This window comes from Catharus ustulatus, chromosome 22, assembly GCF_009819885.2.
Source record: "Catharus ustulatus isolate bCatUst1 chromosome 22, bCatUst1.pri.v2, whole genome shotgun sequence".
Lineage (NCBI taxonomy): Eukaryota > Metazoa > Chordata > Aves > Passeriformes > Turdidae > Catharus > Catharus ustulatus.
Genome location: NC_046242.1, coordinates 3,403,128 through 3,424,580, shown reverse-complemented (window position 1 = coordinate 3,424,580; position 21,453 = coordinate 3,403,128). Strand labels below are relative to the sequence as shown.

Here is a 21,453-nt window from a genome sequence, read left to right as displayed (position 1 = left end):
CTTGGGCATAATTTTCAGTCTGCTGCTTCTGCTGTTCAATGCAGTGAGAACTTTCAGGGATTTTTCTTTGTTCTTTTCACATCTGGAACCTTCCTTTATCCATTTTTTGCTGCACAGATCTTCCTGGAATTTACCACTTTTCTGAAATCATCTTGGTCAAGAGCAGACTGTTCAGATTAACTGTAAAGATGCCCAACTTCAGGGCTACTTATAAAAGTCACTGAGCTCTTTCTGCTTCTCTAAATAACACAGTCACTGTGACTGACAGGCTCCTTTCAGATTAATTTAGGCACATTTATGAATTTATGGCTGTCCTGGTACCACTTTTTAATGGCACTTGTCACTGACTGAAATTTAATGAGTCATGTGTGTAACCCTCCAGATTTGACACATGAAATGGTGGGGGGCTGTGCTTAAAAATGAGAAACTTTAGGGAAAAAAAGCATCAATATTTGTGTGTCTACACTTGAAGAGACTGTAAACAATTTGGTAATTTGGTCACCACACTTCCTTCAAAGAAACAGGAGTCAAGTAACTGATGTGTCTCCACTGCAGAAACATGATTAAAGAGAACAACGAAATTGTTCCACTCATGGGCAAGAAAACAAACCCACCTGGAATTCCCCCTGCAAACCAGCAAGAGAAAAAGGTGACTGAAGGCACTCCCACCAAGAAAAGGTAGGACTCCAGCTCGGTGTAAACCACTAAAACTCCCTGCTTTATCTCCTGAAATACCACCAGCATCTTTGTTCTCTGTAACCTCACAAAAATCTGATCTCCTGATGGTTATAAAGTATAAAGTGATTTTTTTTTAAGAGATCACATGGAAGAACACACCAGGTTTTATGTAAGAGATGCTGGCCTGAAAAAAGGGAGCATTGCAAGCTTAGCCTGACATGGAAATGTGACAGATTATGGAGAGGTAAAGGACTGGGAGAGCAGGAGGTTTGAAAAATCCAATCACAAACAGAATCCTGAATTCACTCTATTTTTCATTAGTCTGATTAATGAGACTTTTTTGCTGTTTTATGAAATATTCACTTGCATTCATAATTGATATTAGAGAATTAATAAAGGGATTGAGGGTTTGTATTTAATATGAGTGGGATAATATAAGCTGTAATTCCTGCCTGATACCATGAAGTCAACTAAGTTACTGTGGAGTGAGGATAAATTTTCATTCATAAACTTTTCATTCTGGATAATTACTGGTTATGATGGCAATTTCTGAAACTCTGAAGGCCTGGCCAGTTGTGACTGTTCTGACATTTATAATTCTCAATAATCAGAGGAACCACTTTTCACAGGAATGGTGCCATTAGTTATTTGAGATCCACTCCCTGGGTGGTCCAATTTGTCTTTTTGTCATTAAATTCACAAAGAGAAGCTCTTTGGTGACACATGGGGGGAGACAAGGTGTCTGAATGATACACCCAGCACTTCAAAAAGAGACAATTCCATGGCAGATTGTGGAGTTGTAGGAATATTGCCAAAGCCAAGCCCTCAATTACTTATCTCCTATCTGCCATTCATTGTGGCCTCAGGAACAGTAACCTTGGGCTTTTTCCCACCTCTCAAGGCAGAGCTCAGGGTGTGGCTGGCAGCATTCCTGTAACACACAGCACTGGTGACGTGGATTTTAACGCAGGGCTTTAAATATTCCATTAATTATATGTTGCAACGCTGCTTCATCCTGTTCCTTCCAAACTCTCCCTCCGCTGCCCCACCAGCAGCTGCTGCACTCCAGGGTGGCATTTCTCACTGAATATTGGCAATATTCACTTTCTTAAAACACGGTGGCATTCCCTGCTGGAAGCTCCTGGAATTTGGGTGGATTAAATCTGTAATTAGCACAGGAAATCCGAGGGGAGGAGGCTGCTGATGGCTCTGTGGCCACATCAGCACCTGGTTGTTTGATGGCATCCTGCTCTGCACCATGGCTTTTGGGGTGTTTTGTTTCCCTTCCCTGGATGCCAGAATTAACCCCTGGATCCATTGGAAAACGAGAGGAACTCGATACTGCAGTTTTTAGCAGGTTATTCAGTGTTCTAATAATACACTGCATTTTACCATCCAGGCAAGCAGTTCACTTCAACAGGATTTTTTGGGAAGATGTAGTTAGAAAAAAAAAAAGCCCTATGGACAAACCCATAAATAATAGGTGAATTGGAAAGGTTTTCCAGGTGACTACTGCAACATTTTAGAAATGTAAGGCAGTTTTTGAAGAGCCCCAGTGGGAATTGCTGCATCCACCACTGAAACTCCTTCCTGTGGTGAGCAATGTTTTACTGAGACCCAGTAAAACCAAGCCATCGATTTTTGCCTCTCAACCCTCTTTTAAAAGGTGAAATCTTTCTTTTCATATCACTTTTTCTGTGCTGTTCCAAATTTTATTTCTTTTCACCATAACTATTTATAAGGAAAAGAGTTAAATGCTGTGCTGGCAAGAGGACACATTCAGCCCTGGCTGGTGGAAATGCCTGATGTCACTGAACGTGTGACCTGTCAAACTTTCTGATTTAACCACTGTCACTGCTAATGGGTTTGAAATGATCCATCCTGATGGATGGAAGAGCAGGCACTGGGATTTAAAAAAAACAGAATTTTGTGTGGCTGGGCAGTGGCAGGAGCTGGGTGCAAGGCAGGTTTAGAGATTGCTGCTCACACACATCAGGATCTGATGCCATGTGTTCTCAAATTACCTTGGGAATTTTGCCCATCTGCCAGCCTGGAAGAGCTGGGCAAGGCTGGAGGTTGGGATCCCCTCAGGGGAAAGCAGAAAACTTCTGCTCCAGCTCAGGTTTAATGCCAGGAGACAGAAATTGTCAAGCTTGCCCTTGGTAGTTCTTTTCTTGTTTTATGGTTGGGCTTGGCATTTATCACTGATATTTGTTTTAATGCACTGTCTTCAACAGTTCCCACTTTTTCCTGGAGATTGATGGTTTTGAGAGCAATGCCACTCCCAGTAACACCTCTCCCCCCGTGTTTTCCAAACCCATGGACTCAAATATTCGCCCGTGGTAAGTGACAGATGCACAAGCAATGGTCCTGCTGTAAATAGATTTATTGTCTTCCCAGCAGCTTCCCCTTCTTCTCCTTGGGCCCCAGTGCCAGAGTTTCACAGGACTTTTCATAGCTTTGGTCACTTCAAACTTCACTGGAGATTTATCTTTGCTTTTACCTCCTGCTGTCGTTTCCATGGAATAAATCAAGCCTCAGATCTGAATAAATTTAAAATAAGTATTTTTTTTTTAATCTTAGCCTCTTATTTATGATGCATTAGAACAAACTCCATGCTGTCATTGGGGTGTTTTCTGCTGTGTGAAGACCACAGCCTAATTTAGAGCCCTGTTCCCAGCTGGCTGCTGACGTCTTCCCTCTATTGCTCATTAACAATCAAACGTGGAAATGCTGAATCTGAAATATTTAAAGGAGCCATTTATGCTGAATGAATAGAGAAAAATTATGACTGGGAAGAATACACTTAATTTAAAAAAAAAATATGTGTGGTGTTAGCAGCTAATAATTATGAGTAAGGGAAAAATGCCACAAATCTGGCACAAGTCCAGAATGGCCAAAGGTTTTTGGTCTGAGGATGTCTGCTCAGCTTTTAGGAATTGGCTGACAGGCTGATTTTGGTTTCAGAGGAGTGGTGCCCAAATTTCTCCCTCTCATTCAGGAAGTGACCTGCACATGTGCTTTGTCACCACATTACTCAGCTTTCTGCAGGGAAGAGACAGATGGAACAAGAATGGACTCAGAGCTCCCAGCTTTATTTCAGAGAAGGGAATACCTGCAGAGTAGTGCTGCCCATGCATCTGTTTTGCCAATAATTAATAGCTCAGGCCCTAAATTATTAACCTGAGGTAGTTTATTCAATCTGGACCTCAGTGAAAACAAAAATACAAGTAAGAAACTCATTTATCCTAATTTTTCTAAGTCAGATCAGCTTTAAGGACTGCGTGGAAATTATGTACAGCAATTACAAAATATCAATGCCATTGAAAATCCTTTAAATATATCACCTAAAGATCTATTTAGGGCCCAGTCCTCAATTTCTTTCATTCAAGTCAGCCACTAAACACTCCTGAATTGCCTACAGGGTTCTGTGTAGTAAATCTTTAGGTAAATCTTTCATTGTGGATTTGCAACCCACTCACTGCTACTGATTTAGCACTTGTTTTGTGCCAGATGACAAATTCAGCATGTGAAAAGGAAGAATGCAAGCTTCAAGCATTCAGGGTGCTGCATAAAAAGCAGTGATCATTAAAAAAAAAAAAAAAAGAAAACAAAAAGGTTCCCACGGTTTCAGGATCTATAGTGAAATAATATAATCAAACACAAAGCAGATTGCTTTCCTAATGTGATCTTTTTAAAAATACAATAAAATCCTGTGAGTCTCTTCATTTTTATCACTTTAAAATCCTTGTGGGAGATAAAATGATAGAATTAAAAGGCCAATGTCAAATTGGACTAATTTAAACTCTAGTGCACTCTGTCCTACCATTGGCTGTTTCTTCATGCAATTTGCCAAAATACCTGCTAATCTCTTGGCACATTTGTTTTTCTTTCTCTGCAGTGCATCTGGAAATGGGGAGGACATGGATTCCCCACAGTCCCTGCAGGATGATGCCACTGAGTACAGCCCTAACGTGGACAGCTGTGGGTGAGCAGAGACACAAATATTTCTCAGCACATTTTCTACTGATTAAATCTCTGATAGGGTAGATATTACCTGTTTTTATTGCCATGTTTTAGGAAAAAAGATCATGTGCATGCATGCCTTTCTGATCCTTCGATAATTAAATGTTGAAATAAACAACTCTAATCTCAATTTTCATATTTAGCGTGAGGATTCTTTGTGTAATGGGTGTTTTTTAAATGGCAATGCAGGACCTATACACCACAATCAGGCATGGAGTATTTCTGCTTGGGGGGAATATGAAATCATTCTTTTTCCAGCATAAGGGATGATCAGAAAGTGGTGTAAGATGTGAGGTGGAGAATTCTCTTTGCTGTGAGAGCAGCACCGCAGTCAGTTGTGGCAGAGCAAAGGAGCGTTTCTTAGCCTTTATTCTAGAAGAATAAATAAATTGAAAAAAACACAAAATGCTTTAAAAATGTGCTGTTTATAATAAAGCACCCTCTCAGCAGCACACTTAGCTGCAGATAAGCAATGTGAGAAATGTTCTGAGCTATCCATGGAAGTAGGGCAAATCCGTGTAGTCTGGGGCGAACAATTGTATTTGGTTTTACTCTTCCTAAAAAAATTAAAATAAACCAGGACAAATTGCACCAGCAATTTCATGGTGATTTCTTACAATTCAGTGCTAACACATGCCAAGGCCCTGAGCTGAGGAGTGCCAGGAAGAAGCTGAAGAGGAACCTGTTCAGGGCAGTGTCCGAGGGGAACGTGGAGGAGCTGCAGCGGCTGCTGGCGGAGCTGAAGGAGCGATCCAGTGCCTGCACCACCCTGCCCGTGCCAGGTGAGCTCTGCAGGCACCTGGGGAACAGCTGCCTGCTCTTCTGGCAGCTCAGGTGCAACCTAAACCTGGGAAATATCTTTATTTCCATGGGAATTTGGGGGTTACGGCACCGGGATGTCCAACAGGAAAACCAAGGTTGCTCGAGGTGTGAACAGGATGGAGTGATGGTTTGGCAAATAGTTTGTGTTCATCTGTATCCCTCAGGTTTCACTCTTAATGGACAGAAGTTTAATAAATAACAGGGATCTAATCTCACAATTCACTCTTGCAGATTACCTGATGAAAAAGTTCACGGCTTCAGACACTGGGAAAACGTGTCTGATGAAAGCTCTGCTGAACATCAACGAGAACACAAACGAGGTAGTGAACATGCTCCTGTCCTTTGCAGAGGAAAATGGCATTTTGGAGAGATTCATCAATGCAGCATACACAGAAGAGGCATATAAAGGTATTGCCATCTGAAAGCAGTTTCAGGTATATGGTTAAACATAAATAAAATAATAAAATAATGATGGTTTAAATTCCTTGAATCAACTTTTATTAATTATCACTGGTGCCATCCTTTTGTGAAACATCATGAATGTTTCTGAGTGTGCTTGGGAGACTCAGCCCTAAATTCCTGTGTCTGCTTTTTCAGGCCAGACAGCTCTAAATATTGCCATTGAGAGGAGACAGTATGAAATCACCCAGAGCCTCATAGAAAAAGGAGCTGATGTCAATGCTCATGCCCAGGGTATTTTCTTTAATCCCAAACACAAGCATGAAGGCTTTTATTTCGGTGAGTGGAATTGAGATATTTCTGGAAAAGTTAAGAAGGAATACCCAAAACTTCCATAAAATAAGATCCTAACCCAGTACAATCAATATATAAATGTGCTTTCATATATTAAGATGATTAAGACAAAGTTTTCTATTCTGATTTGAATGCTTGAAATAAAACATGACCACTTGTGCATTTTGTGCATTAGGTGAGACTGCACTGGCTTTAGCAGCATGTACCAACCAGCCAGACATCATTGAGCTGTTGATGGACAATGCCAGGACCAATATTTCCTCTCAGGATTCCAGAGGGAACAATATCCTCCATGCATTAGTTACAGTGGCAGAGGACTCCAAAACACAGAATGACTTTGTGATCAGAATGTACGACATGATTCTGCTGAAAAGTAAAGACAGAACTCTGGAAACAACCAAGAATAAGGAGGGTTTGACACCACTGCAATTAGCTGCAAAAACTGGCAAATTAGAGGTGGGTGTGATCTCAGTAGCACCTTGTGCTCTGACACATCTCTTTCCAGGCTGGTTATCCTGTTTTGTATCAGTATTTGGTGAGCTGATTTTGTTCAGAACACAAATATTTCCATTGCAGTGTTGTTTGTATGCTTCAAGGTTTTTCTGTAACTCACTCCCTCTGTTTAGAACGAGAAATTCTGCATTTACCACCAAACAATTTCAGAAAACTCACTAGAACTGCTCTGTTGTACTGCTGTAGAATTTGGTTTGCATAAATCAACTGCAGTGTAAAGAATTGGCAATGGGGTGATTTAGAAAGTAATTAAGTTCAAGGGAGGCGTAAATGAACACATGGAAAATTGTGCTTTCATCCTTTAGAAGAATATCTGACAGAAAATCTGAAGGCATTAAAAACATTGAATTTATTTCTTAGAGATTTTTCACATCCAGCACCCCTCACTGAATAGCACAATTATAAATACATTAAATTGCACAAAACGTTATAGGTAAAAGATGGAAGTTTGGGCAAGTAAATTCATGTGCTTTCTCCTTTCCCATGAACAACACAGCTGCTGACAAATGATCTGTGCATGTTTTAGATTCTGAAATACATCCTGAGCAGAGAGATCAGAGAGAAGCCAAACAGGAGCCTGTCAAGAAAATTCACAGACTGGGCTTATGGTCCTGTTCAGTCCTCTCTGTATGATCTGACAGAGCTGGATACCACTGCTGACAACTCAGTGCTGGAAATCATTGTCTATAATACAAATATTGGTGTAAGTTGCCTCTTTTTATATAAAATATAATGTTTTTTTTCCACCAGTATCCTCATTTTAGATGTGTCAGCCTTGCAAACAACTGAACACTTGTGAACAGTGATTTTTGGCTCTCTGTTTTTGTGTCAGGAGCAAGATAAATTTTATGCTGCTGCATAATGCCAGCTGTAAGCAAAGATGCACTCAACACAGGGTTGGTTTTTTGGGAGCATCTTTTCCTATATTGAAGCATTAATTTGACTTAGGAATATAAATACGGCCAAGCTGCTCAGACCAAGTAAAATAAACTTAACAGGTTTGTATTTTAGGTGTTTAGGAGTGTTTGATTTGCTGAATTCAAATCTGCTGAATTCAAATCCTGCCACAAAACTTCCATAGGGAGCAGGACCAGAGTTCACAGGAGAGTTTTAGCTCAGGCATAATTCACCAAGCAGGGAGTGGCAGCTTATCCCAGCAGGAGGAGGAATTGTCCCTTTGTCCCATCTCAGGGTGGTCTGGCACATCCCTGAGCACAGAGATGTTTCTGGAGCAGCCAGGATAGCATGGAATAAAATACACAAAATCCACACCTAAAATTCACTTTCCTTACAGGCAGCAAATTGAAATATTTGATGTTTTTATTTTTATTTTTTTCTCCTCAGAATCGTCACGAAATGTTGACTTTGGAGCCTCTGAACTCACTCCTGAGGATGAAATGGAAGAAGTTTGCCAGGCACATGTTTTTCATGTCCTGCTGTTTTTATTTCCTGTACAATGTGACATTAACATTGGTGTCCTACCACAGGCCTAATGAAAATGAAGTGAGTACAGCAGCTGAATCTCACCAAATTTTACTGAGAGTATTTCCTGAATTGTATTTAAAATGCTAAAACAAGAGCAGATATTGGAATATCTGGGTATAGAGAGTCCACATGACCTAAATTACAAATACATGATACAAAGTCTGTGAAATTCTAAAGGTGGGAGGAGAATATTTTGTTTTTCCTTTCAGAAAGAAACTTCTGGTATTTCAAACCCCTCTGTTAGGGATCTGATTGTGTAAATACAACAAGAAAATTCTCCCTGGAAGGGAAGAAATTGTGAACCCAGAGAGATGCAGGTGTGAGGGTTTCTGTTGCTTTGCCTTTTACTCTTTAGGGATGGAAATGAGATTTTCCTTCTCGATTTGTCTTGCAGGCTCCTCCCTATCCACTGGCTCTGACCCGAGGAGTGGGGTGGCTGCAGCTGTCAGGACAGGTGATGGTTATGTTAGGAGCAATATTTTTAGCCATAAAAGAGGTAAGATTTTTTTTATTAGTAACAAATACACAGTTAATTTGTAAAGAACTTGTCTAAATGTATGGATATGCTGCTGCTGCTATTGGCAATACACATGGAGTATCTTTGATAGGTGTAATTTTCAAATCTTGGGCACAATCACTTATTCAGAATGCCTCTGGTTATATATAAGGGTGTTTGCTTTTCAAATTGTCAATGCAGAGATCTGGTATTTCTATAATATCAGTATTGTCCCATTATTGGCATTCAGGACAAAGAACTGCAAGTTGTAATGGGAAAAAAAATCTCATTCTATAACTTTGCCATGTACTGTAAGTAATTAAAACCTGTCACTTAAATTATTCCAGAGATGACAGAATTTTAACTTTTGAATTTACATCCCTATAAAAAAATTATTCAAGAAGTTACCACGTCTTATCAGTAGATGGATAAGTTGACAACACTAGCTAAATTATTTTGAAAACCAGATTCTGAGGTCTGTTTTCTCTCCCACCATGCCTGTATTTTCTGTTTCTGCCTGCACAGAGTGTGGCCATTTTCCTGCTCAGGCCCTCAGACCTGCAGTCAATTCTCTCTGATGCCTGGTTCCACTTTGCATTGTAAGTCTGACATGCATATATATATATTTTTATTTTCTTCCCTACTATATGAAAAATTCTCTATCTCATGGTCACAGAGAATGTGCTCCTGTAACAGATATTCACATTTTCCCCTCAAAATGATCAGTTTTAGAGAGATGGATTTAAGTTTACCTGTCAGTAACAATACCAGGTTGATGTGCATGGAGTGGATTTTTCCCACCTGCCAGTGCCTTTCCTGTTTGTGGAAAATCTGTAATGATTCTATCAATTCCTTAAGCTAAAGCTGCAATTAAATGGCTTCTAAGAGATTGTAAGGATTCTTAATGTCTCTGTCAGCAAAATCTGCATTGAGCAGCTGTTTTGGGGAGAACAGTTTACATAAATTAAGCTTTAATAAATATAATCCTTATATATTAATATACTTATACCACTTGCACCAACTTATTTTATCATTAAACTATAATGCCAATTTCATGGGGAGAATAAAAAAGCAGCATGAAATTACAAATTAAGCCTAAAGAGCAAAGACATCTTGTTTTCATATTTTTCCATTCTGTTGTTGGTTTTGTGCTAGTAATTTCTCTTTTACATATATGTTTGTTTTTTAACAGTTTTATACAAGCTTTGCTTGTGATCTTCTCTGTCTTTTTGTACTTGTTTTCCTACAAAGAACACCTGGTGTGTCTTGTTTTGGCAATGGCCCTTGGCTGGGCCAATATGCTCTATTTCACCAGAGGTTTCCAGTCCATGGGCATTTACAGTGTGATGATTCAAAAGGCAAGTTTTTCTTTTGTTTTACCTGCCTGATGATACTCCATTGTTCTCCAATCCATATCAAGTATATTCAGCAATTATATGTATTTTATAGTTCATGTTGAAATGTCTTATTTCCAGTTTTTATGCATTATTTCAGCAGAACACGCTATTTGTCCTTCTGCAACAGCAGGAACTAGTTTGTATCTTAATACTGACATTTTTATTACATTAAATATGTGAGTAACTTGTGCTTTTTCCAGCTAATTTAGTTCTACAATGCAATTGTATCATAATCTGTAATGTCTGTACTGTGCAGAATTAGTTACTCTCAGAGAACACACCAGGCTTGAGATAAAAAATCAGACCTTTGGGTTTGTTTGCTCAAGGAAAGCAGTCTGATGCTTTAGTGTGTGCCTCACCTGTATCCCTGCAGAATTCAAAAGCACAAAACTAGTTCTGAATTTTAATTTGCCAACTGTTTCATTCCATTTTCAGGTCATCCTGCAAGATGTGATCAAGTTTTTAGTTGTCTATATGGTGTTTTTGCTGGGATTTGGCGTAGGTAAATATTACTGGAGAAAAGCACTGATGCTCTGTGTGAGTCAAGTTTTAGCATTGTTATGAATAAGAACCCTGTTTTCATGAGAGCTCATGCTGGGGTTTCTTCTGGATGTTAAATTAAGTTTAGATGTGAGCAGATGAGCCATTTGCCTCGCTCTCAAATCTCTGGAATTTCATTGGGATGTGGGATGTGGGCTCCTTCTGCTTCCTGGAACTGTCACCTGGCTGCTCTGTGTGCCCGGGCAGCTCTGGCTCTCTGAGCAGTTGGAATTCTTTGGGGTGAAATGCCCTGTACTCCTAAATAATGATTGTGACTGAAATTTCCTTGTGCTTTCTTCTCAGCTCTCGCTGCCCTGATCGAGACGTGCCAGGAGGGTGGGGAGTGCCATTCCAACAGCAGCCTGGGACCTGTCCTGATGGATCTTTTCAAGCTCACCCTAGGACTGGGTGACCTGGAGATCCAGCAGAACTCCAAATACCCTGTCCTGTTCCTCCTGCTCCTCATCACTTTCGTTGTGCTGACTTTTGTTCTTCTCTTGAACATGCTGATTGCGTTAATGGGAGAAACTGTGGAGGATATTTCTAAGGAGAGTGAGCACATCTGGAAACTCCAGGTTTGTTTGGGAGGTGCTTGGACCAAAATTCTCCTGCTGATACAACAACTCAAGTGTTAAAGATAATACTCATTTGGTTTTGTGTGTGAATAATAGAAATTAATAATTCCAGTATGAGAGAATTGTAATAACTTTGGAATTAACAATCCTAAAAGTGACCTCATGGGTTGGATTTCCAACCCATGCCTTTCATTCCCCTGGATATATCACAGATGATGTGTTTCACTATTTTTCCAGGAATCTGAATCCCTATTTGCACAAATTGTCAGTGATGTGCTGTTTTTGGTGTTGGCTGTGGGTGGAGGCTTGACCTGTTATGAACTGCAAACTGTGCATGCTGTGAAACCAGACCATGGCTAACCACACTCATTTTATTATTTACTGCTAATAGAGAGCCAGGACCATTTTGGAATTTGAAAAATTCTTACCAAAATGCCTGAGGAAAAAATTCCAGCTGGGAGAACGATGTAAAGTGGCTGAAAATGACACCAGGGTGTGTTTAAGGTAAAGCAAAGCTGGAATAATGTGCTCTCTTTATGCTGCTTCAAGGTTATTTCTCCTCAAAAACCTCTTTAAAATATTTCTATTATCTCTAAAAATTGTGCTAGATGCATATTTGGTAAGAAAGCAGATTTTTATCTTCATATGTTTTTACTGTTAGAAGCATCAAATCTGCTTGCAGTAAATGTCACTTTATCATAATTTCCTTTGAATGTCAGCTCAAAAGCCATCACAGTTAAGTTGATTGGTAATTGATGATTACCATATTAAAGAACTGTGCTGTTTAATGAAAAATACTTAAATATTTCAAGACTGTACTAACAATGTGTGAAATTATGAAGTAGTCTTGATATTATTCTCACCTTCCTATAGTGCCTGACAGTGCAAAAGGCACTCAGGCTTTTAGTGCCAGCAAAGCAGGAGGTAAAGTGTGACAGTCCCAGGAAGGAATAAAGGGGGAAGATCAGTGATGTAGCAGGGGGAGAATGCATGGTGATAACACAATTTATGTGCAATGCAAACAGGATTAATGAAGTGAAATGGACCGAGTGGAAAACCCATGTTTCATTTATTAATGAAGATCCAGGGCCAACAGGTACTGTGGAATTTTATGACACTCTATTTGCAGAATCTTTTCTTCTTAGAGATGTTTTTTTGTTACAGTTTTTTACCTTTAAAAATATAAACTCATATTAAACCACACATTATTGCTAGGGAAAGTAATAGTTAATATGGCAGTGGTGTTAAATTACTTTTAAAGACTTGGAGAGAGGGTTGGTGACAAACAAGTTTTGTAACATATGTATTGGATGACATCAATGTTGGCCAGGAAATCCAAGACATCCATCTGCTGCCAGGGCAGGAGTGTCCTGGAGAAATGAGCTCCCTCTGGGGTGAAAAATTGCTGTAGAAGATATGGTAGCAAACTGAGAGCTTGCTGTTTGAATAAAATACATGTTTTAACAACAAAAACAAAGGTGCAAAACTCTGATCTTACCTATGCAGTTTCTACCATATCCTGTTTTGTTTACAATGCATTTTTTTGCAGATCCAAGCAAAATTCAAGATAATTCAAGAACTAATAGCAAAAACACCCTGAATACCTTTGAAGAAATGGATGATTTGCCTGAAACTTCTGTTTAGTTGTGCTGTGCTTGACCTGTGGCTCTTCTGAAGGTTAAAAGCATCAGCAGTGGGTGCTGAAAGCTTTGTGGCTGTTTTGGACAGCTGTAGCCAGCTGGAACACACAAACTTTCAGTGACACAGTCTGATGGCTTGAACCCATTTATTCAGAGCAGCTGAGCTGAAATAAATGGGATTATTTCACTGGGTCAGTTCTGAGCCTCGCAAACTTGTGCTGGCCAAGTTTTCCTGATGCTCCTCAAACTTGGCTTGAGATGTTTAACTGGATAAAAAAGGTCAAATGTGAGATATTTATTCTTTTTCTGGAAAATTAAGGTCATCTTGAGCCCAATCTGCTGGGTTTTGGAATCTAACTCATGAGAAACTAATTTTGTATGCTGGGAAAAAAAGAGTTCTTGTTGTGGAGAAAAGCAAAGCATTTCAGTTCTGACAATGACTACATGAAGTGTGTTATTTTGAAATAACAAGGTTCTGGGTAATTTGCAGCTTTTGCATTGACTCTCAGTGTTACTGGAGGCTTGGTCCCTGAAGCTGGAAAAAGCCTCCTCAGGTCCCAGTGGCTTTTCCTGATCTGTTTTACTCTGTGCAGTCCCCAGGGTGTAATTGGAGTTTATTGCTGTTTATTTATTCCTGTGTGTCTGTGCCTCCCCATGAAATAACAGGGCAGAAAAACAGAATTCCTGATGGAGGAGATTTGCTCCATTCACAACATTACTTTTCCTCCTTGGCTTTTCCATGCTGTTGCATCTTCCTACATAAAAAGTTATGACACTGGAAGTTCTTCAGAAAAATCAGAAGTCAGTATTTCTTCCCAAGTTGAACAAAATCAGTTCAATGCAATGCAATTCCAGACCTTTTTTTTTTTTATTCAGAGGACTCTAATACATTTCTGTACCTCTTATTTCACTACCTGTGATGATCAAGTACTATGAATTATATTTTCAGTTTTCTATTTTATGTGTGTGTGTATATAAGAAGAAACATTTATTCTGTGTACTTTTAAATTTCAATGAACATGTGTCTCCAGTGTCATGGCTTTTCATCAGAATTATTCATGTGGTGCCTGTTTTAAAGGTGCTATTTTAGGTGAGACTCAGGGGAACTCAGTTCTGTGTTTGAATGATAATAAAAATTGCATTGGATTTTGCAGCTGTGGGCAAAATGATCCAAAAGACTTTCTTAAGACAGAAGAGAGAATGAGGGAGCCCTGCAGTGGGAAGGATAATGCAAAATCTTTACAGGGATGGTGAATGTGGGCCCTGCTGCCCAGCCAGCCTCCAACAGACACTGTGTCCTGATTTCCAACCATGGCCTGGAGGGATGGGATCCACAGGAAACCTCAGCTGTGCTCTGGCAGGGCACAGCAGCTGGAGGGGAAGGACATTTGTGCAGCCACAGCTCACCTCACAGCCCAGCACTGTTTGCCTTTCTCAGTAGGAGATGTGAGCACGAGGAGAAAAATTCCTGCGGTCTCGCGATCTTGGATCTTTGCTGCTTCATTTTGCACCAAAGCTGCCAGGGAAGGACTTTGCTTCAGGACTGCACAGGTCTGCCTGGATCCTTTCAGTGCCAGTTTTTGTACAAAGGGAAAAAAAATACCTCTTCACACACACTCAGGAACCAGGCTGGGCCACGAGGCTGCGGCCACTGGAAACACGACGAGACCTCTGGGCTGTGAAACAAAAAACCCTGCAAAAAACCCTACAAAAAACCCTACAAAAAATCCTACAAAAACCCCACTGCTGTGCCACTGCCCAGTACAAATCCATGTGGATGAACTCAGGAACGAGTTGGGGGCTGTTTCTAGAAGCTCCCACAGAGGAAATGCCCTCTGTGGCCACCTCACATCGACCGGGTGCTGTCTCCAGGCTTTTCCCAAGGAAACTCTGAATAAAGACTAGAACAGGTAATTCTGTGCTTTTTATACCATGTTTATTTAAATTAAGGAAATAAAACTTGTCATTCAATCAACATTCTGCCCTGTGTTTGTTTTTTTTTTAAATTTTATTGCTACAGGAGTTACACAAAGGCAAAAAAACCCCTTAAAATTTATTAATAAATGAGGATGGTATCACTTTTCAAAGGTAGAATATGACAGTTATCTGGACAATTAATCTTTCAGTAAATAATTAATGTATCCTTATGCAGTTCTTAATATTTATCACCACCACCTTGTCAAATATGTAAAAAACAGCATTAGAAAATTAATTAAACCCCCATTTTTTTCTCTTTTTAAGATGTTATGACAGGCTTTGTCTCTACAGATACAGAACAAGTCTCTCCATATGGAATTCTTCTTAATTTCCATCCTGGAATACTCAGGTATGGTTTGTGCACTGCTCTTCATCATAACTGCCTAAATCTTGCCTTAAATCAGAAGCAGCTTGAATTAATACAATTAATACAGTGAAATACACTGAAATGAGATGTAAAGCTTTTTAGAGTACATTTCTCTGAAATCCTGTTTTTAGCTTTTTTTTATGTTTGTAAGTATGGAAACAAAATAAACCCCAAGGCTTCCACTTCAGCACAGTGGGGTCAAGCCATATGCAGATAATGTCATTTATTTGTCTCTGCCCAGCTTTTCCTTTGTCTCACATTTTGTGTGTTTACCTGAGGAAGTCATTCCAAGGATCAGCCCATTGTAAAAAGTGTTGGCTATTGAGGTTTGGGGTTAAGAAGTAGAAAAGCTGTAATTTTTGTATATAATGTAGTGCTGTGGATGAGCTTCTTCATAAAAACTTCATAAAAATATTTATAAATTCTTTGCATTATAGGAGTCTATTAGAACAATAAAGAGTCATAATCTGCATTATGACAATAGATCTCAAAGTGCTCAGCAAAGTTAATTAAATTACAATTTAAAATTAGATTCTGCATTTATTTATCCCACAAGTTACTGCTGAATGACTCTGGACTTCACAAAGAACCCACTTTTAATATGAAAAATCTGTAACAAGCTCTTAGGAAGTGCTCTGCTCTGAGACTGGCAACCTGAGGTGTTTTGCAGTGAGTTTGATTTTCTCTGTTTTTACAAAAGCTTGTTTCTTTTCATAATATGCAGCTTCATTAATGAATGTTGGATAGACTGTACAGTTCCCCTGATATGGAATTACTTCTCCATCAAGAGTCAAAAATAGAGGATCACCATTCTTCAGTGGCTGCCAGTCTTGATCCTTAGAGAAAGAAAATAAATAGAACATATTTACTTTCAGGTTTTTGTATATTTGATGTGATTCTTGAGTTAATGCTAATTATGCTAATTTCTGCAGTTTATGGCAAAAGCTTTTAAAATAATTCCTTCTAATCTTAATAGATAATTTTGTGTGTCTGGCCCTCATTTTCAGAATTCATTGGTAAAGTGAACTAGAGGGAACTGCAGATGCTCACAGTTGATTGAAAACAGACACACTTTTAGAATAAAAAATTAGGTTTGTATTCTAAACTATAAACCATCCTATTGTCTCTTACTTTGTAGTGATTTTAGAGTCAGTGATTCCCAAGACAGTTCCTGAAATAATGAATGTATGACCTTAGTGAGAGAACTTAACCCTAGGGGAGGTCTAAAGTATTCAATAAACCCATTGGCAATATTGGCATTTAAAATATTTATTACTAAAACACACAACAATGTAGCAGAAGCAACACAGGAATAAGTAAAAAATATCACAAAAGGAAACTATTCTAGAATTTACCTGTAGTTTAGGATGAATTATTGCAATAATTTCACCATTCTTATTCCTGGGATAATCTACTTTCTCCATTATTTTAAAAACCTCAATTGTGCATGGTGGAAATTCCTTGCCTAGAAAGAATAAATGTAATTTCATGTCAAGATGAAAAACTGCCTGTTAAAAAGAACATTGCATTATTTATTCTCTGCAGAATGGCTCAAATCATCAGGTTGTTCCCCTCAAAGACAACTTGTAGAAATATAGTCCAGTCATGTATTGGGGCACATGAAGTTCAAATCTAAATTTGCTACTGAAATTTCTTTTCACTTAAAAAGATCTATTTTGTAGATGAGGATATCAATGAAAGTGTTGGACAGCACAGAGTGGTTCCAGTGGTATTTAAACTTTATTATTCCAAAACAATAATGGAAGTTCTGACATGCATAACTGCATTATTTTCTTTCTGTTTCAAAAAAATCCCCAACCCACTGACAAAATATACTCTGAAATAATTAAGAACACTTATTTTGTCAGAGTGTATTTTAGGTAGTGCACAAGTCTGACTTTAATTTTTTAATTCTCCCCCCACCTTTTACCTGTTTAACTGTAAAATGTTAGAGCCCAACCCATTTTTAAAAGTACACAGGATGCTGTAAGCTCTCGTTACCTTCATTAAAAAGCTGCACAAAATCAAGGCCATGTTTGACAATCTTCCTCATTTTGTCCAAAACATCAGCTCTGGCAACACCTTGTGGCTGGGGCCCCACCTCAACACCTGTTTGGAGATGAGGGAGAGCATTAATGTCACTTCATGTCCCCATCACACACTGCTTACACTGCACAGCAAAAACAAATGTCTGCTGGGTCAGTGTTTAATTCTGAGAGGGGTTGTGAGGCACAGAATTATGTGGGGTTTTAAGGCAAGCAAGTCCTTGTCATATATTATAAATATTTCCTGGGTTAATTGAGTTTAGGGATTTCTGTGCTTTGTAAGCCACAACTCTGTGTAAATCAGAACTCTTCAGATGAATGGATAATCACATTCATTCATTTTGGTAACTATAATGTCAAACAAACAGCTCCTGGTGCTCAGAGCACTCTGCACAAGGCATCTGAAAACAGCCACATTTCAAAATCCTTCCTGGTGAGCTCCAAGACCCTTTAAATTTGATATTTACCAACAGGATGTTTTGCCACAGAGCGAGTTGTTGAATATTTCAGGCTGGGATGTTCAATCAGCAGAGCAGGACAAGGTTCTGGAGCCAAAGCCTTCTGTGGAGATGGTTTAAAAATGCCTTTGTCATGCAAAATGCTTTAAAATGTTGTGCCACAAAAGATTACTGATGCAGAAGTGATTTACACAATGTCTTCAATATGTTGCCTTTATTTCAGGGCCCTCAAGGAAGTAGGACATCTTTAGAAAATGCACAAAGCTGTGTTTGTTGGTGTCTGTTCCATTAACTGATGCCAGGCAGCTCCAATGAACCAGAACTGAGCACAGTTCTAGTCTTGAACTGTGAGCAGAGAAAAAAATTCTCCTCAGCATGGTTCCAAAAGTGAGAACTGAAATACCATAAAGCAGTTTTCAATTATTTTATTTGGGGTTAGACTTCAGTTCTCTTATGGGGACACAGATTGTGAATTGAGCCTCATTTTAATCTTTATTGGCATTTTTGCTACTTGAGATTTCTTTCTTGATAACTGCCCACCATTACTCTTCATATAATTTGAGTCAAAAGTTTTTTAGATCTTCATATATTTTTAATAAGAATACATATAGTAAGAGAAAAAAATGTTTGAACAGACCTCGTTTCTAAAGGAAAAAAAAATTAAAATTCCACATCATTGGCCCAACCTGGATTCCATCAGTCACTGTCCAGGTCACCAGAATTCAAGCAAATTATGCTTAAAGCAGCACTTCTGCAAACCTCAATCCACCAAAACTTATCAGCTCCAGGAACAGCAGAATCAAAGAGCTTCTAAAGACACATCACTGATAAGGGAACATTGTCATTCCCTACTTCCATTATTTGTTATATCTCTTTATTTAATGAAATTAATGTTTAACTATTCAGCATGTGTAACCCAAATTTGTCCAAGTTCCTGACAGATCAGTGTGAAAGCAGATTAAACTGCATTAATTTTCATAGATGTTACTCTGAGTATTCCTCTTTGCCCATCAGTCTTATTAATGCTCATTTTAATACATGAAGATATGATGAGTTTAAATCTGAATTACCTGATATTAAAATCAAATTAATAATTGCTTCTGATTTAAAAAATTAATCCCATGAGTAATGAAATATTTTAGACAGTTTTGCAGAAGAAAAAATAGTAACTTTAGAGAAACTACAAAATAATACATAGTAATACAACATTACAACTAATAATCTATTTTAATAGTTCATTTAAATGAGTTTTACCTTGATATAATGAACCATTTGAATTGTAAAGTCATCCCTGGAGTTTTCAAGAATAATGGTACCACCCATGTTAGAAGTGGTGTTGTGAAGGTCAAAAATAAGGTCATAGGCATCATCACTACCTTTGGGACCAAATATATGATTGATTTCCTGAGCCCTCCTCACTTCATATGGAATATCTTCCACCACTGGCCTGCTGTTAACATCAGCACAAAGAAATTAGTAAGCTCATTCCATGGCTTTATAGTCAACAAAATATGTATTAGCCTTTTGTTTTCACTTTAAATCCGAAACTGACTGGGGTTGAAATCACCTGTTTAATTACCAAACTTCAAATTGGCTGAATTTGTTGAAGAAAGCAAGTATGATTGTCTAGTAATGCTTATTATTCTGTGTCTTGTGCAAAAGGGTATTATAATTATTAGATCAAATTTTGGCTGGAAACAATTTATTCCTCCTTACATCCCAGAACTTTCCCCTATGCATAAAACTAACTAAAAATTTAGCAACACCCTAGAGCACTTCCAAGACTGGATCCATCTCCTGCTGGACACCACATTCAGGCATCAGTCTGGACTTTTGGACATCACCCTCAAGGTTTTTTCTTGTCTTCTCATGATCTGATCAGACTTTTACAGTCTATTCCTTTAGGATTCTTAAAGCTCAGTGAAGATTTTGCTACCTCAAATCTGTTCCTCCAAATTCTAATTTCAGGAGACTCTGTGTATCACATAATCCACCTTTCTATTCTTCATCTCTACCTTTGAAATTCAACATTTCTTCACATAAAACTGTTAATTTATACTTTTTATTGAAGCCAATGAGACTGACACCATTGCTTGCAGTAGTATCAAGATTTCACTTTCCTTTTTCTTATTTTGTAAAATAATTTGTGATCTTGAAGGTTCTACACTTAAGGGACCTTCAAACACTCAGTAGTGCTGTCATAGGACCAGGCAACTTCATAGTATTTCCTGAGAAATATTAGTTAAAATCTGAAGGAAACCTGCAGGTGTCTTAATCTGGTGTTTTTTCAAGTGTTCTGTGTTCAAAGCAGCTGAAACCAAACAAAACTACTTTTTTTTTTTTTTTTGGTATGTTTTTCCAAAGTAAACAATTAAAAGAATGGCCTCATAGCTTATGTGTTAACATCTGGTTACCTTAGATGTAATAATCAACAACAAAATTCTAAGATGAAAAGCCAGATGGGAAGATGTGTAGGATAAGAATAACTGCCTGCAAAATATATACAGTAAGTATTCCTTTCTGTGATATTCACCTTTGCCACTAAAACTTTTCTGAAACAGAAGTTGCTGGTTAGCAACTCTACCATGAATGTTTATATAGCAAACTATACCTCTGGAATAGATGTCTCAAAAGCACAGAAATATCAAATCCTATTAAAAATTTAAAATCAGTCACTATTTTGCATAATTATAGACAGTGTTTCTTTTAAAATAATGAGTTAGTTAAATTACTGAGGGTTTTTTGCTATGCTTTTGATTTAGTATAGATTATTTCTAGCTTCAAGTTTTTCTAATTTCAAGTTTTCACCTTTTAATGTACATAACTAGAATTAAACACCCTTCCCTGGTTTCTGTCCATTCTTTCAGACACTCACATGTCTATGTTTAATTGTTTTATCTGCTATTTCTTGGAAGTCTAATTGTATTCAGAAGAGCTCCCAAACTGAATTGCACAAGACATGAGAAATAATGACTGACTCAGAACAGTGCTACTCCAATTCACACGAATGCAGCTCATCCAATACTCATTTGAAATTATGTTTGAGGTAATGTGTTGGTTTGAGACTGATTTTACCAGCAATAGAAGTGAGTCTGTTAACACATGCAATTTGTTCTTTTTTTGGGTTAAAGGTCAGTAATTTCAGTTATGTGACTGCACTGTTAAAGTAGTAAGGGAACTTGTGTTCAACATTTTAATCTGGAAAGAATTTTAAAACCCAGAAAAAGAGAAGAACAGAAAAGCACAACTGCTCTTACCCAAGGCTCTCGGGGTCAAAAACCCGGTTGAGATCACAGTCAATGTACCTGGTGCACCTCTCCACAGCTCTGGGGTTGGTGAGGAATGGTTTCACCTCCACTCCTGCTCTCTGGATCTCAGCTCCATCCTGCTGCCAGTGCCTGACCAGGAGCACCCCCGATAATTCATTGCCGTGAGTGCCCCCGAAGAGCCCCACGCGTCTCACCTGAGCACACGGGGAACTCATGCTCAAGGAAAGCTTTTCTCTCTGAGGGGAAAAAAAAAATAAAAATTCTTTCCAGTAGGAGAGTCTTTCTGCTGGTTAGGTCAGATGCAAAAGAAAGTGAATGGATTTCTCCCAACAGTTCTCAACTCAGTTTTGAGGCGGGATTTTCCAGCCTCCCTCCCCAAGGAGCCTCCCCTTCAGTTTCCGTATTTAGTAAC

General features: G+C 38.5%; 2 protein-coding genes across 2 annotated transcripts; one reads left to right on the top strand and one right to left on the bottom strand.

Annotated features, from left to right (window-relative positions):
* The first annotated feature begins 559 nt into the window (after positions 1 to 559).
* TRPV3 (transient receptor potential cation channel subfamily V member 3) lies at positions 560 to 12,929 on the top strand. Its single transcript, XM_033078332.1, has 17 exons — positions 560 to 678; positions 2,916 to 3,020; positions 4,580 to 4,666; positions 5,329 to 5,486; positions 5,758 to 5,934; positions 6,124 to 6,264; positions 6,455 to 6,735; positions 7,319 to 7,495; positions 8,137 to 8,295; positions 8,672 to 8,773; positions 9,299 to 9,372; positions 9,966 to 10,131; positions 10,606 to 10,672; positions 11,014 to 11,285; positions 11,677 to 11,789; positions 12,311 to 12,381; positions 12,835 to 12,929. Exons 1-17 carry the CDS (start codon positions 560 to 562, stop codon positions 12,927 to 12,929), a joined length of 2,364 nt encoding a protein of 787 aa, XP_032934223.1.
* Positions 12,930 to 14,839: 1,910 nt separating this feature from the next.
* On the bottom strand, positions 14,840 to 21,408 carry ASPA (aspartoacylase). Its single transcript, XM_033078437.2, has 6 exons — positions 21,030 to 21,408; positions 19,027 to 19,222; positions 17,782 to 17,875; positions 17,271 to 17,378; positions 16,625 to 16,734; positions 14,840 to 16,105 (listed from the first exon to the last, which is right to left on the bottom strand). The coding sequence occupies exons 1-6, from the start codon at positions 21,254 to 21,256 to the stop codon at positions 15,893 to 15,895; spliced, it is 948 nt and encodes a 315-aa protein (XP_032934328.1). The 5' UTR covers positions 21,257 to 21,408; the 3' UTR covers positions 14,840 to 15,892.
* Positions 21,409 to 21,453: the final 45 nt, after the last annotated feature.